The sequence below is a fragment of the Atheta coriaria genome, unplaced genomic scaffold (assembly GCF_025399875.1).
Source record: "Atheta coriaria isolate IRGN ID8LTWV9N9 unplaced genomic scaffold, Caltech_Dcor_3.1 hic_scaffold_8_pilon, whole genome shotgun sequence".
NCBI classification, from domain to species: Eukaryota; Metazoa; Arthropoda; class Insecta; order Coleoptera; family Staphylinidae; genus Dalotia; species Dalotia coriaria.
Window position 1 is genome coordinate 3,112,918 of NW_027045450.1, and position 18,909 is coordinate 3,131,826.

The 18,909-nt window shown below is 44.8% G+C and overlaps 7 protein-coding genes and 1 long non-coding RNA gene across 12 annotated transcripts; 5 read left to right on the forward strand and 3 right to left on the reverse strand.

The window, feature by feature from the left end:
* Positions 1-134: 134 nt before the first annotated feature.
* Positions 135-2,613, reverse strand: LOC135797237 (prolyl 3-hydroxylase 1-like). Its single transcript, XM_065309474.1, is given in 7 exon segments — positions 135-530; positions 595-794; positions 796-929; positions 1,196-1,464; positions 1,520-1,645; positions 1,702-2,023; positions 2,089-2,613. Coding segments are annotated over 7 exon segments (1,854 nt in total). The 5' UTR covers positions 2,512-2,613; the 3' UTR covers positions 135-150.
* A 2,710-nt stretch (positions 2,614-5,323) lies between these two features.
* Positions 5,324-8,017, forward strand: sosie (oogenesis-related potein sosie). Its single transcript, XM_065310313.1, has 4 exons — positions 5,324-5,620; positions 5,916-6,059; positions 6,961-7,101; positions 7,277-8,017. Exons 1-4 carry the CDS (start codon positions 5,491-5,493, stop codon positions 7,351-7,353), a joined length of 492 nt encoding a protein of 163 aa, XP_065166385.1. The 5' UTR covers positions 5,324-5,490; the 3' UTR covers positions 7,354-8,017.
* Positions 7,951-9,749, reverse strand: LOC135797792 (uncharacterized). The gene is made up of 2 exons (XR_010549626.1): positions 9,636-9,749; positions 7,951-9,556 (listed from the first exon to the last, which is right to left on the reverse strand). It is a non-coding gene; the product is annotated as an uncharacterized lncRNA (long non-coding RNA).
* LOC135797787 (melanopsin) lies at positions 8,648-10,044 on the forward strand. Of its 2 annotated transcripts, XM_065310310.1 has the most exons (4): positions 8,648-8,989; positions 9,117-9,294; positions 9,346-9,572; positions 9,638-10,044. In XM_065310310.1, the coding sequence occupies exons 1-4, from the start codon at positions 8,648-8,650 to the stop codon at positions 9,893-9,895; spliced, it is 1,005 nt and encodes a 334-aa protein (XP_065166382.1). In that variant the 3' UTR covers positions 9,896-10,044. The 2 variants fall into 2 exon arrangements, with proteins under 2 accessions (XP_065166382.1, XP_065166381.1); XM_065310309.1 differs by having other exon boundaries at positions 9,117-9,572.
* Positions 10,045-10,345: 301 nt separating this feature from the next.
* Positions 10,346-11,602, forward strand: Arf6 (ADP-ribosylation factor 6). The gene is made up of 2 exons (XM_065310312.1): positions 10,346-10,747; positions 10,814-11,602. The coding sequence occupies exon 2, from the start codon at positions 10,831-10,833 to the stop codon at positions 11,356-11,358; it is 528 nt and encodes a 175-aa protein (XP_065166384.1). The 5' UTR covers positions 10,346-10,747; positions 10,814-10,830; the 3' UTR covers positions 11,359-11,602.
* On the reverse strand, positions 11,520-12,715 carry LOC135797788 (gamma-interferon-inducible lysosomal thiol reductase-like). Its single transcript, XM_065310311.1, has 2 exons — positions 12,087-12,715; positions 11,520-12,028 (listed from the first exon to the last, which is right to left on the reverse strand). The coding sequence occupies exons 1-2, from the start codon at positions 12,390-12,392 to the stop codon at positions 11,612-11,614; spliced, it is 723 nt and encodes a 240-aa protein (XP_065166383.1). The 5' UTR covers positions 12,393-12,715; the 3' UTR covers positions 11,520-11,611.
* A 10-nt stretch (positions 12,716-12,725) lies between these two features.
* On the forward strand, positions 12,726-14,940 carry Cerk (Ceramide kinase). The gene is made up of 4 exons (XM_065310308.1): positions 12,726-13,085; positions 13,143-13,367; positions 13,419-14,451; positions 14,510-14,940. The coding sequence occupies exons 1-4, from the start codon at positions 12,857-12,859 to the stop codon at positions 14,592-14,594; spliced, it is 1,572 nt and encodes a 523-aa protein (XP_065166380.1). The 5' UTR covers positions 12,726-12,856; the 3' UTR covers positions 14,595-14,940.
* Positions 14,941-15,263: 323 nt separating this feature from the next.
* LOC135797785 (dual specificity protein phosphatase CDC14AB-like) lies at positions 15,264-18,630 on the forward strand. 4 transcript variants are annotated; one of them, XM_065310306.1, is made up of 7 exons: positions 15,271-15,844; positions 15,916-16,175; positions 16,233-16,439; positions 16,499-16,956; positions 17,021-17,287; positions 17,369-17,515; positions 17,762-18,630. In XM_065310306.1, exons 1-7 carry the CDS (start codon positions 15,757-15,759, stop codon positions 18,042-18,044), a joined length of 1,710 nt encoding a protein of 569 aa, XP_065166378.1. In that variant the 5' UTR covers positions 15,271-15,756; the 3' UTR covers positions 18,045-18,630. The 4 variants fall into 4 exon arrangements, with proteins under 4 accessions (XP_065166379.1, XP_065166378.1, XP_065166376.1 ...); XM_065310305.1 differs by having other exon boundaries at positions 15,274-15,844; positions 17,366-17,515; XM_065310307.1 differs by lacking the exon at positions 17,762-18,630 and adding an exon at positions 17,581-17,668 and having other exon boundaries at positions 15,264-15,844; positions 17,021-17,515.
* The last annotated feature ends 279 nt before the right edge of the window (positions 18,631-18,909 follow it).

The following is an 18,909-nucleotide window of genomic DNA, read 5'->3' on the forward strand; positions in this document are numbered from 1 at the left end:
GCAGTTCCCTACTTTTCGGGGGGCGGCCCACAGGTACCGCGATTGCGTGCGCGCCGGGTTTAAGTTTAGATCTCGCGCGCGCTGAGCTGTGTGAGCACAGGCACCAATGCCTTACATTCAAATAATTCAAGCAATTCGGAACAATCCTAATCATTTATTTGATATTAACATGTTAAACAAAAATTTGCGGTCGTTTTCCGCATAGCGTTGATCAAAAGTAAACCAAATCGCTAACGCACACCTCTTGCCCTTTTTGATGGCACGTACTCCATGCAGATTCTCACCGCCGGAGGTAAATCCCACCAGTCTACCGCACGTAGGCTTGATCATATGCTCTACATTACGGCCGAAATAGTCATTGGCGAAGAACAACTCTCCGCCCTGGAAATCACTGTTTAGGTACAAAATGGCGGTGTAGTCGCGCCACGTGAACGCTGGCCAGGTCTTGGGACAAGTACCATTTAGCTGGAGATTGCAGTTGTCTGCGTGTACCGGATGACTAAAATCGGTGCGGTTTAGAGCGGATGCTCCTGCAAATCATTTCCTGTCAGCACTGGCCCAGTTTTACTCCAGCAATATATGTGCTACACTTACCCGATTTCGCACTGCGGCACACGAGGTGCGTGTACGCATAATGCAAACGTTTGCTAATATCGAATTCAAACTCCAATGCCCTCTTTACGTTAGCGGTCACGTTCAACAGCAGGTTTAAGTAGCCGACGTCCAACTGCTGGAGCCGCCACAAATCGGCGGCACGTTTCAGAGACAACCCATCGTAATTTTCATATTGGGTGTGGGAGAACCCCGCCCACTTGGTAACCGTCACCAGGGATCGCAAAATAATCAGCGATATGCATTAGACTGCGACATTCTTCAGTGGTTGCAATTTTACTTAACGCAAACCTTTTAACCTTTGCTTTGGGGCGCAGCTGTTGAACACAAAACCGAGATTTAATTATTCGTAGACATAACAAATGCGGCTTATGACTATAGATAGGTTTTATTAAAATTTAATAATGATTATTTACAATTAAAGCACACATTGAAGTTTCTGCGGAAAATTAGTCACAACAACCATTGATGATCATTTCAGCCGCTTTCGGGGACTTTATGTGACTGCACCTGGAAATTAACGTGTTAGTCACACGGTTAAAATTAGAGCCCCAACTACGCCCCACAAAAATGCAATCGTTACCTCTTGAATCTGCTCCTCTTTGGCATCTTTAACGCTACGAAAGATTTTTCCCGCCTCAACAGCAAAGACGTTATTAATATAATCAATTATTTTTGATTCGTAAGTATGGCGATGGATATATTTGAGCGCATCACTTCGTGGCTGGAAATAACCTTTCTCAACCTTAGGCAGCGTGCTGTAATACTCAATGTTGTGCATCATCGTCTTGTCGCCGGGATAGAAAAGTAAGTAACTTGCTACAGCCTGGCATGCATCCTTCAGCTTACCGCCTGCGTAAATGTTTGGATATTAAAATATTTTAATTTTTGATATCTTAGGGCTTACTTTTGAAATATGCGTACTGCAAATAGTGGTAATGGCTCGGAAGTAAATCGTCGCGCTTCTCGCCGTTGAGCGTGCTTAATTTATCGTTGCACTTCCGTTTGCAGAATAACACGTGCGTAAAATGGTCTACAAATGAAACAATAAAGCTGTTTCATGGAAAACAATCAATGGCATGAAATTACTTGCTATGCTCGAAATAAAATCGTTGGCTGCTTGCGGGAAGGGTCCTTCGCATTGCGCTCGGCATTCCTCTTCCTCCTGCAGTAGGGACTCCAAAGATGCCTCCATGTTTTGAACGACTTCGTCCCAATGTTTTTCTTCGTAGGCGCGGGTGCCATGCACATACAAGTATACATAATCCTTAGCTTCACGGTTGATGACATCGCTTCCGGCTAAGTTTGCTTGGCTGGCGTAATGTTGAAGACTGGCGAGGACCCCGGCATCGTTTGGATTTACAACGAGATATGTGAATGCCGCGTTTGCGGCCTGTTGAAATTGCGCATTCTGGAAAAGAGATTTAATGTCGCTCCAGATGGCCCCGACCACATCGCACATCAAACTCAACTTACATGGGCATAACAGACATGTAAATATTCGTACGGTTTGCGTTTCTCAAAAATATCGATGACGTGATCGTCGATTTGATCCCAAACACCCAAAATGTTATTCTTTTGCTTGCATTTGAGAAGACACAGGGTGTTTTTGATGGTTCGCTCGTAATGCAGCAAATCCTCCACGTCTATCTTGTATAGCGGCTCATCGTAGTCGACTTCTGCGTGGCATTGCAAGTTGCAACGACGTAGTTTACCACTGTATTTATTGTATAGTTCCAAAGCGCGTTCCAATTTCTCAACGCAACCGTCGTAATTGTTATCTAAGTAGTCCTTGACACCCGTATCGTAGAGCAGTGCCGGTGACACATCCGCCCTGATCTCCACATGCGCAATCAGACAGATTATTAGCGTAAAGCACTCGAAAGACAACAAGTGCATTTTGTGCGTGTGAGAGGAGTAAAAGGCGCGCGCGCGCCAACGAGTACGCTCAGCTACGACCGGTTCTGAACTAAGTGTGCGCACATATGTGTGTGCGGGGGCCTCTGACTTCCGAAGATGTTATTTGACGCGCTCTTGGGGAAGGGAGAGCTTACTTAAGTGCCCTGAAAAGCCCGCCGCACGTGCGCAATGCGCGCTGGAAGCGATATCAGCAATAAGTCGATAAATACATTTTGGCGCAATGTGTGTATTTTGCGAAACTAAACACGCGGAAATAAAAACGCATAAAACACGGTGAGGCAAGCGAAAAACGAAACGCTTTTAACAATTATGCTGGAGCGAATGCGTCGAAATTATTCGAAACGTATAAACAACATTTTGCATGTAGTAAAATGCGCTTTATTTACTATTTCATTGAAAACGTCAACTAACGGCGCACAGCAGCTCACCACACTCTCGAACGAAAATAGCTGCTAGTCGACGACAATAAAACGGGTACCAGTTGAATAAAATTGCCGAGGCGCGCAAGCAGACGATGTGTCGGTGCTTTGAGCTTTATTGCTTTATTGTTTACCACTTATTATCGAACTGTGTCGCAGATGAAATGGATAGAAGTGGAAAAGTTGAAGGTTGTCAGAAATATTCGCAAATAATGATATGAATGCTTGGCACAAGTAATTAATTTATTTAATACGAATGTGCGTGCACTTTTCGCTTCGAGGACCAATCGGCCGTCCTATAATCCCGAAATTAACCATTTTTATAGCCGAACGAATACTTTTCCAGAAACTGCTCGTAAAAATGTAATTCGCACACGCAATCTTCGTGTGCGACACGGGTATTTGAGCCGAAACTAAAACCAAACAATCGAAAACACTGGCGTAAACATACACGCAGCTAAATTTAAACGCATCTGCACAAATTAGTCGGCTTTACACAACCTGGAACCAAGGTGTAATTACTTCCGAGCCCAGGTCAAAATCAGTTTTCCTTATTTCTGCTCGAATATCTCATTGGTTATAAGTAAAACATTCAAAAATGGCCGATTGCAATTCCATTTAGAAAACGCTCCACAGGCTGACCTTTAATGTGTACCTACCTAGTTGCATGAGCCTAACGTGTAAATTGCTACTGGTTGCTTAGGCTTGCTTCTTGGGCTTGCTCGATGGTTTAACACAGCGCACGCGGTATGCCGGAATCGATATTTTCCATAATTCATTAGGTAATGCATATCAGAACGGTGACCTTTTCCATGCACGACTGATTATGAGCGACCTTGATCGCGCCGGGCACGCTAGGGCCAACCAGAACGCGCGCCGCAGCTTAAGATCATTTAACTAGTTACCTAGTGTTAATTTCTAAATGCTTTGCAATTAATGCACCGAGCAGGGCACGGGTTAACAGCTTAACGGGTTTCTGTTATAAATTTAAAGCAAGATGGCCGATAGTCACGGAAAGGGACGCAAGTGTTTTAATTTAACTCCCGTCACGTAATTTCTAATTAATTGTTGATTGCTGATGGATGCAATTGCGGTTTTAACTCTTCGCTCGTCGAATGATTAAAATGTAACGTCCATTGTGCGCCCGCATTGCTAATTATGCGCCGCGTGTATTGAATTACTCCTTTGTTCGGTCGCATTTTGTCTGAGGTCGCTGGCGAGGTATAATGTAGGTATAAACATTTTCCACCTTCGGCGCGCGGACCACGTTTTGGTGCCGCGCACGAATCGGAGTGTATAATAATCTTATCGGAGCATGCCATCTCCGACGCTGATAAGGCCAAGACATGCCATGCTTTTCTACTTTTTCGTAGGCATATACCTTGGTATTGGTACGGTTTCTGAGCGCGCACGCACACACACGCCGCAGCAGTAAAAAGAAGTAGGTAGGGCAAAAATTGTTGAACGGCGAGCCGTTAATCTTAATCACGACGCGCATAAGGGTGGATGGTAACGATACTCGCGAAACTATGACGTGTTTCGTGCTAACATGACGTCAGCGGGGACGGCACCCCGCAAACTATTCCAGCACGTCATTAACTTTACCAAATGATGCTTAAAGACTACCTTCTACCTGCGATTTTCACAAATTGCTTTGTATTAATTGTAAATCGTTTATCTTTCGGGGTTCTAGTGCGAAACGGGCACAATGGCCACGCTGACACCGGGAGCAACATAAAAATCCCTCGCGATATGACGCAATTGGTCGCGTGCGAGCGTGCGAATAATATGCGCGGCGTCGCAATGGCCGCGGTGGCCCCACGAGGAGGTAATCGTTATTTTCTTATCAGCATCTCGTTTTTGCTCAGCCGACAGAAACTTGCTACCTAAATGCTCGCTGGAATCACTCGAACTACTCGAAACTACATGTACTTTGCGAATTCGTTTCTCTGGTTCAATAATTTTTCCGAAATTACTCGCTGCTCGCAATTGAAACTTTCAGCGCTGGTCAGAATTAAATATTTCAAACAGTTTTGCACGTTTACCTACGAGTGCAAATGCCACCGAGTAATTGGTCTTGCCGCTTCTGATTGGATGCTATATTTAAAGCAGCACACACATTGCTGGCATGGTTGTAATATGGTGTAACCCCCACCCCTTTCTACGGATTCATTAGAGTGTTGCAAGAATAAGCTGGAAAGTTAAATGTTTCGTTATGTGGGGGTAATGGTGAAGGCAACGCTTTGTATATGTGCCCTAGGGTTGCAAATATGGTGGTAGTAGTAATGGTAGGTAAAGAATTTTCCAGCGCACGCGTTCAATTCGCGCTCGCCGTCTTATCGGGCAGCCTTGAGGAGCGGTGGAACTTTGACCAGCGTTGCTGCCCTGGGTCACTTTGATTTTAGTGTTTCGAACTTAAACTTCGCTGGTGCGCACAGTGTTCGCCCCACGATCAGATCGTCAGGTTGTTGCGGAATTCCACTATTTCCATTATCAATTCGTAGAGTGCACACAGGGGCACAGACAGTCGCCGGGAAACATGAACGCTTTGTACGTGACAGTGTCGATACCGTTGCTACTCCTTCTCGCCGGATTCAATCATGCACATGGTTTGACAACTTTCGGCAAGACGCAGAGCAATAATAATGCGCCTCCACCACAACCGCCCGGTACGAACATCTCCACATTTCATTACTTTTTTTCACCGCACGCAATTTCCAAGATGGAATTGTTATGGTTATTGGTTTTAGCAAAACAAAACCTAATACCATTCGGTATCAGTCTGTGCATTTTAAGAGGGTTTATATTATGATCAGTTTAGTAATCTTTTGATACTCGCAACGAACGCACGATGGGATATTTATTGAAGTCTTTCCTGATTATTGCATGCATTGCAAGCGCGTTAGGTTAGACGCGTAATGTGAATCATTTTAATGCAGTTTGTTATCATTTTTCGTCTTGCAGCTAAAACCTGCACGAATCATACAACATGCAATGGCATCAATGGAGCGAGCTGCGTCCAGGATCCCCGTGACCACCACAAAAAGAGCTGTCTGTGCGGCGACAACGTGCCACCCCAAAACGGTATCTGCAAAGCCAACTATCGTGGTAAGTCCGAAAAGCCGAAAATACTTATTTAAATAGCGCAAATTTATGCAAATCGCATGCGGTGCGTATATCTAATTTAGGTCGTGACTGTGAAATATTTTGCGCACTTTTCACCCGACACTGAAAAACGCAATTAACTGCAATTACCTTCATCGCGCTGCATACTTAATAATCCAATTGCACGCTGCACGGCAAACATCCGAATTATTTGCTAAACAAACATTCGAAGACCTTTCCGTTCGTTCCAGTGGAAAAAGAAAAGGGTGCAAAATAATTAAAATCGATTTGCCCTCGACTCTCTTGCCACCACGACGTTTTTCGCTCGCAAAGCAAACGTTTGCATAATTTTACACAAAACGCACACGAAATTCGATAACGAGGAACGTTTTAAAATACTTAGCGACGAAGTGGAATTGTGCACATTTTTCGTGTGTCTTAATTTCTTCAGCGGGTAAACAATGATTAATTAAACGATAAGGCGCCTTTAAATAATCGCGGCTTGACTAATCAACCCTGCTGAAACAGCATAGAGGCGAAAATGGTGGTTTCTTGTTATTGTTCGATGTTCTCGCGATAAGCTTTGGCGCGCATATAAAATGCCGCAATGTTCACGCGCCGCAACAAACAATGCCTAGGCAATGCGGTAGCTTTTAAAAATACATTTTTCCAATTTTCATGGTGTTTAATTTCCTCGGGGGTCGATACTAATTTCTGCGGATGCCTAAATGTGGATTTGCTAATGCCTTTTCAAATCGAAATAAATCAGTCTGCTCATGAATATGGAGTGGCTATTTTTGGAACGCGTAACTTTTCTATCATATCTATTTCGATTTGCTTTCGCGTATCCGCTTCCAATTTGGGCATTTTTCGCATTATAGATGATTATCTGTATTTGTTTCAGGCCCGAACCATCGCTGCACGGAAAACATTCAATGCGTGGAAGGCGCTAAATGTGTGCCACTGGGAAAGAACCCGCCGCCGAACGGAGATAAAGCCTGTAAATGCATGGAGGGTCTCGTCGAAAGCCACAACATGTGCAACGGTATGCTAGTGTCAATTAAATCCCGCTTAGAGTGGGCGCAAAACTTTGCCGAATCGATTTGGTCGTTGTTCTAATTGTCAGCCCGTTTACGAGCCCGCGCACGAAATATTTCTATTAGGTCAATCCGTATGAATACTAATGACGCCACAACTGATTCTGCAAATTTCTATTTCAGGAGGAATACCGCTGAGCGCTCTCTCCGGATTGATCGTTCTAATGTCGGCCATCGCCAGGACATTACTCTTCAATTAATCCGAAACGTATTGATTATGGTTTTTGAGTTGAATTTTGAGTTGGACAAAAAAACTAGCAACTAGCAAACTAATTAACTTATCTCTAGTCGCCACTCTTGAAACGCCAATCATATCAAGTCGCTTTCTAGTTGAATGCAATGGGTGCTCCATGTAAGTAATGAATGCCTCGTAACAATCAACCTAGTCGTAAATAAATATACCTATTCACCATTTAAAAGTATGAGGAAGTAATAAGTAAACCTGAATTCTAAATATATTCATAAGCGCACTATTGTGGTTCACAACACACTGGCGAGTGTGACTAGCGAGTTAATGTTAAACGATACTGTACCATAATTGATATATACATATATATATTATCCAGTCTCACCGATTCGTCACTTTGAAATGATTTGCTTGGTTCCACATCCGATCGGATGTCGCATACACGATGAGCGCGCCCGAGCGCCCGGCCTTACGCAATGTTTCTTTCCGACTCAATATGCGCACGTGTGACCAATGTAATATATTTCGCCATCTGCGCTTTAGCAAACGTAAACCTCTAGCCGTAGACGCCAACCACGATGCATAATTTTCATATGAAACAACAACGAAATTCTGTACTTACTGTAATTTTATATGTACTGTGCATTGTTTATGAATAAAAATACGAATATAAACTACCCATGATGCTGCAACAAGTCAAACACCAGTGATAAACTCGGTTTCAGTTTCAGTTCGTCGAAGCTCTCGCGCAGAGAAAGTGAAAGCGTGTGAATGGAGCTAAAAATGAAACAAACAAACTCTCCTAATATATTGCTGTTGTTGGTCACTCAATTAAATTAAAGCGAGCATTAATATTCGAGCGGGCAGGTTTTTAGTGGCCGTCGCGGTCGAATTTGTTCCATTCGACACGCACTCGGTTTCAGTTTATGCCCTAGACAACCGCACAAGGAGGAGACTCGGACGGCAAACGGCTAGAAACGGAGAAACGATTACAAGACGACCGAGTACGCCGTCGACCACTGAGAGGTGAAGATCCTCCATCTTCTACCTGCGATCCTCTGCGGCCTAAATGTTTGCTTGCTAACGATTTCAAATGAACGTCTCTGTTTTGGGGCCAGTGATAATCGTGTTTGCTTTCAATGTGAGCGTCAACAAAGCACTCCAGCCAAGTGCGCCCAAAATGTAGTCGCATTACGACAACCACGTCCAGTCGGAAGTCTAGTCTAGTCATTGTGATATCAAATTAGCTGCTAGTGTAAATATGTGTGCGTGAGTACGTGCGTGTGTGTGTGTGATATGTTTTCGAAATGATGATGGACGTTGGAGCTCTGCGGCAATGGCTGATCGCGACCGCGTTCGTTCTCGGCAGCTGTGGCAATGTTTTCGCACTATGGATCTTGTACAAATCGGCGAAAACACGGAATGCCAAGCATGTGTTGATGCTGCGATGTTTGGCCGTCAACGATTTGGTCGCCCAGCTGGGCATGCTCACGTTGATGGTGCTGCCCAAGATGGTATCCATTCCGATTTATTGGATGTGTGTATTATTTGTGATGCTGCGCGCTTTTGGTTTGGGTTCTGGGTGTGTGGCGCTCGTGATGGCCATCGAGCGATGGCTCGCTTTGACTAGGCCATTTGTCTATCAACAGGTAACCACGTAACCGCGTCACGGCTCCCTAAAATTCAACATCAATTGAGTTGCACTAATTGAAACCAATCAATCGACCACTTGCTCCTAATTGATTTCATGTATCGTATTGTTTCATTGTGTTGCAGTACGTCACGAAAGTATTCCTTGGACGAACAATTTTTCTGTTGTGGGTGTTTGCTGCACTGTTGACATACACTCCGTTTTTTGGGTTTGGCTTGTTCTATGAGAACGGAAAATGTTGTCGCTATCGTCAAGCCACCGAAGTCTTAGACATCGTTTACGCCTATTTGTTTCTGCTTTTCGGTAATTGCATCGTCCTTATCATTTTCGATTGTGCTATTTATGTGTTTGCAGGAACAACTTTGTGCTTCTGCATCGCTTATTTCAACTCGCAGGTGTTTGTTGCCTTGAGCCGTATTGGGCGCAAACAGGAAAAGGTACTAATTCGACGCGTGAGTCGCGCGATCATTACCCAAAATGGCGTCAACCACAAAAATATCCCTACCACTGAGGAATTGGCCTTTGCCAAACTGATGGCATTTATTTGCATCGTATTCGTCGCATGCTGGATGCCTCAAATGGTACTTATTATAGTCGCATACCGACCACTTACTGACTGAATGTCTTGTTTTTCTATTACTTACAGATATCAATTCCGTTGACGCAATTTTTTCCGACAAGTAAATTTTGTGCGATCTTTTCGCGTATTGCTGATGTCTTGATGTGCGTTTACTTTATGCTGGATCCATACATTTATGTTCTACATCAGCATGTGGAAAAGACACGTTTTCGTATTGGTTTCACCCGTCAAAGGTCTTCGGAAAATGCTACAACTACTCCGAATAATACACCCACAACGGATTTACTCGAGAAGCCACGCTTTGATGTTCCCGAGACGGTTTAGTATCTTAAGGGAACTGTATTACCGCGCCAGCTACTGCTTAGAATTTTCATCATGATTACACAAATTGTCATCATTTCATTTACAATTTGGCGTCAGTGAGCTGGAGCAAACGGCGGCTTTGATGTGTCAATAAATTAAAATAAATGTTACTTACTAATAAATTATCCTACCTATACCTGTTTCTCCAGCAGTGCAGTCGCAGATCGCAGTTCTTCAGGTCCGTTCTCTACGTGTCATTTGGAAATAGATAAGTTTACGCAGGTTTTGTTGTCCGTTATAGCTCCTGTTTCAAATTTGAAACTTCATTTGCACCACGTGATATAGGCAACTAAGAATACACTAAATCAGCGTGTGCTTCGTGATGGTTGTGTACAGCACGCCCCAGCGCCGCGATGTCAGCCGAGCGCTAGCGACACCTGACGGTCGGTTTGGTTCGCTGTGGCGGCGAGTTCATCGTTCATGCCACTTGGTTCATTCGTTCGTTCATGCGCTGATTTCGTGTATTTCGTCGGTTTTGTCGTTTCGTCTGTCTAGTGTGTGGCGCGTGTGTGCGTGTGTGTGCGCGTGTGTGTCTAGTGGCCTTATGGGCGAGGGCTGGGCGACATCTCTGCGCCGTTATCGCCTTCATTGTCGCATCCTGCAGGCGTACGCCTGCTCCACTTGGTCCTTCATCACCACGCGCAACGTACGCCCGCCTGCGCAACCCACCCCTTCACCGCCACCCGCCAGCAACTGGCCACAGCGGCCGCCACAGGGCCACAGCGCCGCAGCACCACAATATGGATGTGAGTAGAGTGGAGTCGCAGCGAATTGAAGCGGCGGCCTTGTTGTGATTGCCGTCCAGGAAGAGTGGTAAGAATACAAGTGTTGGCTCCCGAGTGATTACCGTCTCCTACAACACCGGTGTTGATGTTTTAGATTTCAGCGCCTGCACTATGGGGAAGCTGCTGTCCAAGATATTCGGCAACAAGGAGATGAGGATACTGATGCTGGGCTTGGACGCCGCCGGCAAGACAACCATCCTCTATAAGCTCAAACTGGGCCAATCAGTGACGACTATCCCAACTGTCGGGTTCAATGTGGAGACCGTCACGTACAAGAACGTCAAGTTCAATGTATGGGACGTAGGAGGGCAGGACAAGATCCGGCCGCTCTGGCGGCACTACTACACCGGCACGCAGGGCCTCATTTTCGTGGTGGACTGCGCCGACCGTGATCGCATCGACGAGGCGCGCCAAGAACTGCATCGTATTATCAATGACCGCGAGATGCGCGACGCCATCATACTCATATTCGCCAACAAGCAGGACCTGCCGGAGGCGATGAAGCCGCATGAGATTCAGGAGAAGTTGGGCCTGACCCGCATCCGCGACCGCAACTGGTACGTGCAACCGGCATGCGCGACCACTGGCGACGGCCTCTACGAGGGACTCACGTGGCTGACAAGCAACCACAAGTTATAGCAGCGTGAGGCGCGATGTTTGTACATATATTTGAACATACGATTAATTAATTAATATATTAATAACTATATGTAATGTAATGCGTAGTGCGGATTCACGTAGGGACTCAACTCTTTTATTTTTGTATCTAATTTGCGACCCCGGGGATGCGACTTGCACCGTTTTGCTGTGTATATTTTTAATACTGATTTCTTGGATACGTATTGCAGACTTCAATATACAAAATTAGCTATATCACACATAACACACATCATCAGGCGCATTCTTCTGGTGCAGCTGCAGCGCCCGCTAAATTGGCGCACACTTGTTTTTTCAAGTCTTTCAGGATGGTCGACAGTGGTACTTTCATCTCGTCGTTTAGTTCGACTGTAGGAATGAAGGAGGGGTGCACGCGGTCCGTGCGGATTCCATGGTGGCGAAGAAGGTCCCCACTCCGCGGACTATGTGTGCACTCGGCGATGGCGTCGTAGTTGACGGCATGCTGTGAGGCACACCGCTGTGCAGCATCTAATGGAATTATATTGTTGTCTATCATGCACACAACCATCTGCAGGAGCTGCCCTGGATCCTGAACTTTGTCAATTGTACACGCGTGTACTTTATTCGCCAGGCATTCAATTTCTCCATGCTGGCAATGAAACTCTAACTTTCCATCAGGATTCTCCATAGTCTGTAAAATATCAGCCATGTGTACAAATAGCAGAAGACTATAAAAGTGAAATACTCACTCTTGCTTTTCCATAGGGTACAAGATCTAGTATAAGGTATTTAGACAATGCTAAATAGGTGGGCAGCAGCTCTCTGAGCATAAAATTGCGCGAATCTGAACACAGCGCCTCATAATAAACAGTCACTTTAACTTGTGAGCTGGCCTCTGCTTCGTTGAGCTGCTTTAATTTTTGTAGAAGCACCAATTCGCCGGACCCACCGCTATTTATTTCGTTTAAATCGCGCACACTATAGTAGTTGTATGTTTTCCACATTAACATTACACATACTAGCACTAACAAAACAGTTTTATTACGATTATTCATTGTACAATCTGTGTCGGTGCGACTGTTACGAATCGTTTTACGTGGTATCACTTAATTATTTTCGCAACTTCATATCGAATCAATTGATAACTCAACGAGCGAGTGCGCAGGGTGCAACCCATGCTTTTGTAGGTTATGAATTCTCAGTCTTACGATTTCAGGCGAACGTGTAACTTACAACGGAATGTTGATAATCATGTGTGCTAAATAGGTTTCTATATACCTATTTAAGTAGTTATTATTGTTTGGAGAAAGTGTATAAGAAATACTTTAATAAAGTAAACATGCTAGCAGCTGCGGCCCTTAGTGGCGCCATCAACGGCGTCCGCCTGTACTAAACACGTGAAGTTTCTGCTGCGTTTCTGCTGCTTGCATCTCGCAGGTAGAACAGGTTTGTTGTCATTGCAGGTTTAGCGTCGCCATGTAACGTTTGCTACGCGCTAATTGCCATGTGACCAGCTTCAATGAAGTTCCTCCAGCATTTTCGCTGGTTGAATCGAGTCAACCACAACGTTACCACCCGCAACGATTCTGTATTCGACGCGGGCCTGGACAACCCAGCCATGAACTTGCCAGAGCTGGACGATATCGACACCGCCGTCCTGCTCTCCACCTTCACATGTAAAAAGAAAAGCTTTAAAGTGTTTTTCCATAAAAATCAAATAGTCTGGGACCGAGTTAAAGCTCCTTTCGGTAAACGACATTATAAATGAGAAAACAATTGCACTAATGCTGTTTATATAATTGCAGCACAAACAAGAGTATCTATTGAGGATGTCATTTCTGTACGGCACACTGTCAAAAGGGGTGGTTATTGTGACCATGAGGAGGTTGAGATTAATCCAAACAGTTTCATCATTCACTATGCCACACTAGAGAGCAACAATTGCCTAAAATATGCAAATGTTGTATTTTCACACACTGATCCAATGCAGGTGCAATCATGGGTGAAGACACTGCAGAACTTTCTCAAAAGTAACACTAGTGGATTAGTTAATTCTAAGCTATAGTATGCTCATTTTGCAGAAATCGCGCGCCCTAAGAATATATTAATGTTCGTCAATCCATTCGGCGGGCGCAGGCAAGGAATAAAAATCAATCAAAAGATTTGTAAGCCGCTGTTTGAGATCGCGGGCGTTGAGGTGACTGTGATTGTTTCGCAGCGCAAAAATCAGATCCGCGATTACATCTTGGAGCACAGCATGGACCATTACGACGCAGTAGCGTGCGTGGGCGGTGATGGCACCGTCTCCGAGATTTTTAATGGTCTGGTGATGCGAGAATGTCGCGACCAGTGTATTGACATCGATGACGCCAACGTGGATCTGCCCACGCCTAAGATGCCCATTGGAATCATCCCCGGTGGCAGCACCGATACGATATCGTATTGTCTCCATGGCACGACTGACATTACTACGGCAGTGTTGTATATAATCCTGGGACAACGTCTGGGAATGGATTTGGTGTCTGTTTATGACCATCACAAGCTTCTGCGCCTGTATGCAAGCGTTCTGAGCTATGGGTATTTGGGCGATGTGATATACCACAGCGAGAAATATAGATGGATGGGTCCGCGGCGTTATGATTACTCTGGTTTCAAGACAATCATTGCGAATAAGGGCTACGAAGGCGAGATTGCTATCAAAGCGATGGATGATGCGCCAGCATCGCCTATTAAATGCGTTGCCGATTGTAAGGAGTGTGGCGATAGAGGTGATAATAGCGGTAAGCCACCCGAGGAAGCCTGGCGCAGCGTGCAGGGCAAGTTTTTTATGATTAGCGGCGCCAATATCAGTTGTTCCTGCGACCGCACACCGAATGGTATTGCACCTTTTTGTCATTTGGGTAATGGACAACTGCACATGGTTGTGGTGCGACACACTTCTCTCCTCAACAACCTGCGTTTGCTGCTGCGGCTAACGGACAGGTCGCGTGGCCTCGGCGAATTTCCCTTTGTCGAAGTGCATCAGGGCTCCGAGTTTTGCTTTCGGCCGTTGAACGCCACCAGCAAGTGGAATTGCGACGGCGAGTTGCAGCATGAAACTGAGATACGCGCAAAGTTAGTAGAAATTTCAAAAACCAACAATAACAACTATTCATAACTTTGTGTTTTATAGGGTGCGATGTCAATTGCTCACGGTGTTTGGCCGCGGCCGGCCGGACCAGGAGCCGGTGGTGCGGCGTTGCGGCGTTTGCTGTTAATTGTGTGCGGCGTTTCTATCTCAAATTCTCAATTTGGTTGTGGGTAGAATTCACGAAACGTGGTGGCGGCTGCTCTACTTGATTTCTTTTAGTTCCTTGGCTTTTTACATTCCAACTTTCACTCGAAACTTACAGAGTTACCTTCTTATATAAGTATTTATTGCATAGTATTGCCACTGGGCTGAATGTTTGAATCAGCGCATCAGTACCAAGTATTATCAATTTAGTTTTTTTGACACTACGCGCATTTAATCTGATGAGGTGTGATGATTCCAATCTGCTTCTCATTTAATATCATTATTTTATACAAGCGGACGAAATATAAAGATACATATTGTTGACACAACATTGAGACGTCTGTATTTTCTTATTTTGCATATGACTTGTTCTATTTGTTGACAAATTTTCCGGCTGGTTTTGAATACAACGGTTTAAAAGAAATAGTGGGTTGCCTACGCTTGTTTGCTTCTAATTTGCAACGTTGCCAGTTAGGCATTTTTGAGTGTTACACGCGTCACTGGAGGGGGAAGTAAAGATTTGAAATTGTTCCTTATTTTTAATTATCAAAATATGTGCCAAGTATTATGATGTAATTGTAGTGCCCAGAATTATACATTTTTTTAAATTCTTTTAAACCTGCACATGTCGCGATGTCACAGTCAAAACTTATTCCGATAGCGAATATTTGGTACGCTACGGCCGCAACGTTGGCAGCGTGGTATCACGGTACAAGATTTATTTTGTTTTTTAATAACTCTTATTGTGTCATGGCGGTTGCAACGGGCGCGTAGTTTTGCTTCTTTTGGAAACAAGACGAAATACACTTAACACTTCGCCGCCGTGTACTGGAAGAGTTCGCAATTGAGAGAGGGACGCCACGCGTCTCGTGCGCGTAGGAAACTTAGAAGCGTCGCAGGCTTTGGAGGTGACCCGCATATCTCAGTTGACGGTTGGCGCGGTACAGCGCACTTGCTGGAGAAGAGAACGACGTACCTGGTTTGTGACGGCATCCGCAAGTTCGCATATTCATCACCGCACACCCACGCTGTGTGGGTCGCACAAGACAAATAAAGACATGGTTTAGGTGCGTGTGCGCTAATTATCTAATAGCTGCGGTAATCGCAAGCAGCAGCGTCGCCTGGCAACAAGTACCTGTACACTGATGCAAACCAGAAACTCCCGCCGCTTCAAAGGGCTAAATATGAATCAGTCTGACGATGTTTTGATCAGTGCTGCAGAATTTATCAAAGGTGAGCAACTGCAAGATAGATATTATGTCTGTAATAAGATAATAAGCAACTTTTATATTTAATACTTCCAGATCGACTATATTTTGTTACAACAAAGTCACCTGATCAACCAAAGGCAACCACAAGCACTCACTATTTTTCCATAGAGAACAAACTCAACTATGAGAGTTTCTTCTCTGACTTTGGCCCTCTCAACATTTGTATGCTGCATCAGTACTGTAGCAAACTAAATAAAAAGCTCAATTCTCTGAAGAATAAAAAGATTGTGCACACCACCAATGATGATCCAAGGAACAGGCTAAATGCAGCATGTTTAATTGGTTGTTATGCTGTGAGTTATGCTGTGTTATTTCAGTGGTGTACAATATAATGATTGATATGATTTCAGATAATTTATTTGGATTTTACACCTCAGCAAGCTTTTGACACACTTTGTGCTAATAATAAGGATGCCTTTATTGAGTTTCGCGATGCGTCTGTCGGCGAACCATACACAATATCTCTACTGGACTGTTTGCATGGTCTGCACAAGGCCAAGAATTTTGGCTTCTTCAATTTTAACAATTTCAACCATTTGCAGTACGAATTTTATGAGGTAAGTAATGGGACACAGTATAAGGGATTTTGTGATGATTGCTTGTTTTGCTGCTGAAGCGCGTGGAAAATGGCGACTTGAATTGGATCGTTCCCGGAAAGTTTCTCGGTTTTTGTGGGCCCCACAACAAGAGCAAGGTTCTACACGGCTATCCGCTGCACGCACCCGAATTCTACTTCGGGTATTTCAAGCGATACAACGTGTCGACCATTGTCCGGCTGAACAAAAAGATGTATGATGCGAATAAGTTTGTTGGTGCTGGCTTTGAGCACTATGACTTGTTCTTTGTGGACGGCAGCACGCCTACGGACAAGATCCTCAACGAATTTATGAATCTGTCGGAGAAGGCGTCTGGCGCCGTCGCTGTTCACTGCAAGGCTGGCCTGGGGCGAACCGGTACGTTGATCGGTTGCTACTTGATGAAGCACTACAAGTTCAGGGCGCGCGAGGCGATAGGATGGATCCGCATGTGCCGACCTGGGTCTGTTATCGGGCACCAGCAGGTCTGGCTGGAGAGGTATGTGTAGTAGAAATAATACGCTCGTGTTAACATTGATTGATACGTTTGTTGTGTGTGGCAGCAAACAGGAACAGATGTGGAAGGAAGGTGAGCTGCATCGGTCGCGCAAGGGCTTGCTAGGCCCGCCCGTTCACCTCAAGGGCATCTATGCCGACATGAACAATCTCGGCATTGACGACGAGGTGATACTCAAAGTGGACACAATGAAGCTGCACGACAACCGGGAGGAGCGCGCCGCAGACAGGGAGGCGTTGATGACGCAAGGCGACCAGCTCAACCACATCAAGGCGATGCGGCGGCAGCAGCGCGGCGCGCTCGCCGTTCGGCCGTTAGTACCTGCCAACGGCGCACATCAAGCGCACCCCGCGCACCTCCATCACTCACCACCTGTTTATGCTTCTTGCAGCAGCTTCGAGCGGAAGGTGTTTCGCACCCGGGTGCTGGTCTCTCCGGTGGGCGGGCCGCCGGCGCTGCGCGGCGGTAAGATATCATCCGTCACCATGAACGTTAAATCACCCAGCCCCTCATCTACATCTCGTGTGTTGTTAAGCAAAAGGTGCGTATGATTCAGTATTAACACACCGTCGCATTAACACGACTCACCCAGATGATTGTTTTTAGTGCGTTGTTTATTGCTAGTGTAGCCAGAGTCTGTTAAATTGTTGTACTTGCAAATATGTAATTATGAAACCATTGTTGTTGATGCGAATTGTTGGTTGGGATTTCTTTCAAACCTCTGATTGTGTGTGGGCGTGTGTGCGCGAGCGTGTGTGAAGGTGGGCTATCGCTTATGTGTTGGCAGGAATGAAGACGCCTTGACACCGCGGCGCATCAGTCAGCGCAAGGTGGCGTCGAGGAGCTGTTCACCGGCCAAGTCCAACGAGAACGGCTGGATCGTGGAAAGCGAGTGCGAGTGCGAGAAGAGAGACGCGCCGAAACTGATCAAGCGCGGCAAGCGCGCGCTCATCGCCGAGAAGGAGAAGGCAACGGCGGTGAAACTACTGCGGCGCAGCAGCTCCACCGGCGGCGACAAGCCATTTCGCCCACGATTGAGCCTGCCAGCGGCGAAGAACAAGGCGCTTTGAGCTGCTTAACCCTCCACGATATAGCGTGAGCTATGTTGTCGCATTCTAATTAGATTTCTATGTCTGCAGTTAGAATAGGGAAGTTTTTAAATCATAGCAGGGTTAGCTAGCAAGTTAACGACGAATGGCAATCAATGCTAGGGCAATGCATGATGTAATAGTTGCAATAGGTAGTTTGTTTTTACAGAGCACACATTCTGCGTTGTTGCCTAATGATTCTGCAGCTACCTTTGTACATTCGACTCATTCTTTCTCGGAGTGCATTTAAAACGCACGCTTAATTTGCATGTTTATGTAAAAACTAATAGTTTTGCCGATTCGATTAATTTAAATTGAGTATTTTCTACTAAATATGAGACCATTCAATTAATTTATACTAGTGTTTATGAAACTGAACGAATTTCCTTTTCGTTATACGCGTAAATTTGATATGCGTGAATTTAATATACGTGCATATCACCCGATTTTACAAGACTTTCTTTGAATTAATTATTCAATTTCGATGTAAGACAAGTGTTATTATTGTGAATATTATTATAAAATGAAAGAATTTTTATGGTACAAATTATAATACATATATTATTAAGAGGTTTTTTAATCGCATTAAAAAGAAAGGACCTCAGATCTTGAATCCTCTAACTGCACTAGTAATTTTGTTGAAAAATATTTATTTATTAAAAGTTATACGAGATTTTTGTGGATTTACATTTATATTGAGTTGACATGTTTCGCCCTGAGGGCATCTTCATAAACATAAATTAGTTGTTTGTAGTTGAAGGAATTCAAACTGGTTGTCATTTTGAATCTGGTAACAATTCTGGTTACTTTGCACTAAGTTGAGGGCGCCACCATCATTCACAACATC

Excerpts from the sequence above, each read along its gene's own strand:
- sosie (XM_065310313.1), top strand. The coding sequence starts at position 5,491 with ATGAACGCTTTGTACGTGACAGTGTCGATACCGTTGCTACTCCTTCTC. Across the intron at positions 5,621-5,915 it reads GCCTCCACCACAACCGCCCG|CTAAAACCTGCACGAATCAT; the intron begins GTACGAACATCT and ends TTCGTCTTGCAG. Across the intron at positions 7,102-7,276 it reads AAGCCACAACATGTGCAACG|GAGGAATACCGCTGAGCGCT; the intron begins GTATGCTAGTGT and ends TTTCTATTTCAG.
- LOC135797787 (XM_065310309.1), top strand. The coding sequence starts at position 8,648 with ATGATGATGGACGTTGGAGCTCTGCGGCAATGGCTGATCGCGACCGCG. Across the intron at positions 8,990-9,116 it reads GGCCATTTGTCTATCAACAG|TACGTCACGAAAGTATTCCT; the intron begins GTAACCACGTAA and ends ATTGTGTTGCAG. Across the intron at positions 9,573-9,637 it reads CATGCTGGATGCCTCAAATG|ATATCAATTCCGTTGACGCA; the intron begins GTACTTATTATA and ends TATTACTTACAG.
- Arf6 (XM_065310312.1), top strand. The coding sequence starts at position 10,831 with ATGGGGAAGCTGCTGTCCAAGATATTCGGCAACAAGGAGATGAGGATA.
- LOC135797788 (XM_065310311.1), bottom strand. The coding sequence starts at position 12,392 with ATGAATAATCGTAATAAAACTGTTTTGTTAGTGCTAGTATGTGTAATG. Across the intron at positions 12,029-12,086 it reads TACCCTATGGAAAAGCAAGA|ACTATGGAGAATCCTGATGG; the intron begins GTGAGTATTTCA and ends GATATTTTACAG.
- LOC135797785 (XM_065310304.1), top strand. The coding sequence starts at position 15,757 with ATGCAAACCAGAAACTCCCGCCGCTTCAAAGGGCTAAATATGAATCAG. Across the intron at positions 16,176-16,232 it reads GTTTAATTGGTTGTTATGCT|ATAATTTATTTGGATTTTAC; the intron begins GTGAGTTATGCT and ends ATATGATTTCAG. Across the intron at positions 16,440-16,498 it reads TGCAGTACGAATTTTATGAG|CGCGTGGAAAATGGCGACTT; the intron begins GTAAGTAATGGG and ends TTGCTGCTGAAG.
- Cerk (XM_065310308.1), top strand. The coding sequence starts at position 12,857 with ATGAAGTTCCTCCAGCATTTTCGCTGGTTGAATCGAGTCAACCACAAC. Across the intron at positions 13,086-13,142 it reads CCGAGTTAAAGCTCCTTTCG|CACAAACAAGAGTATCTATT; the intron begins GTAAACGACATT and ends ATATAATTGCAG. Across the intron at positions 13,368-13,418 it reads ACTGCAGAACTTTCTCAAAA|AAATCGCGCGCCCTAAGAAT; the intron begins GTAACACTAGTG and ends CTCATTTTGCAG.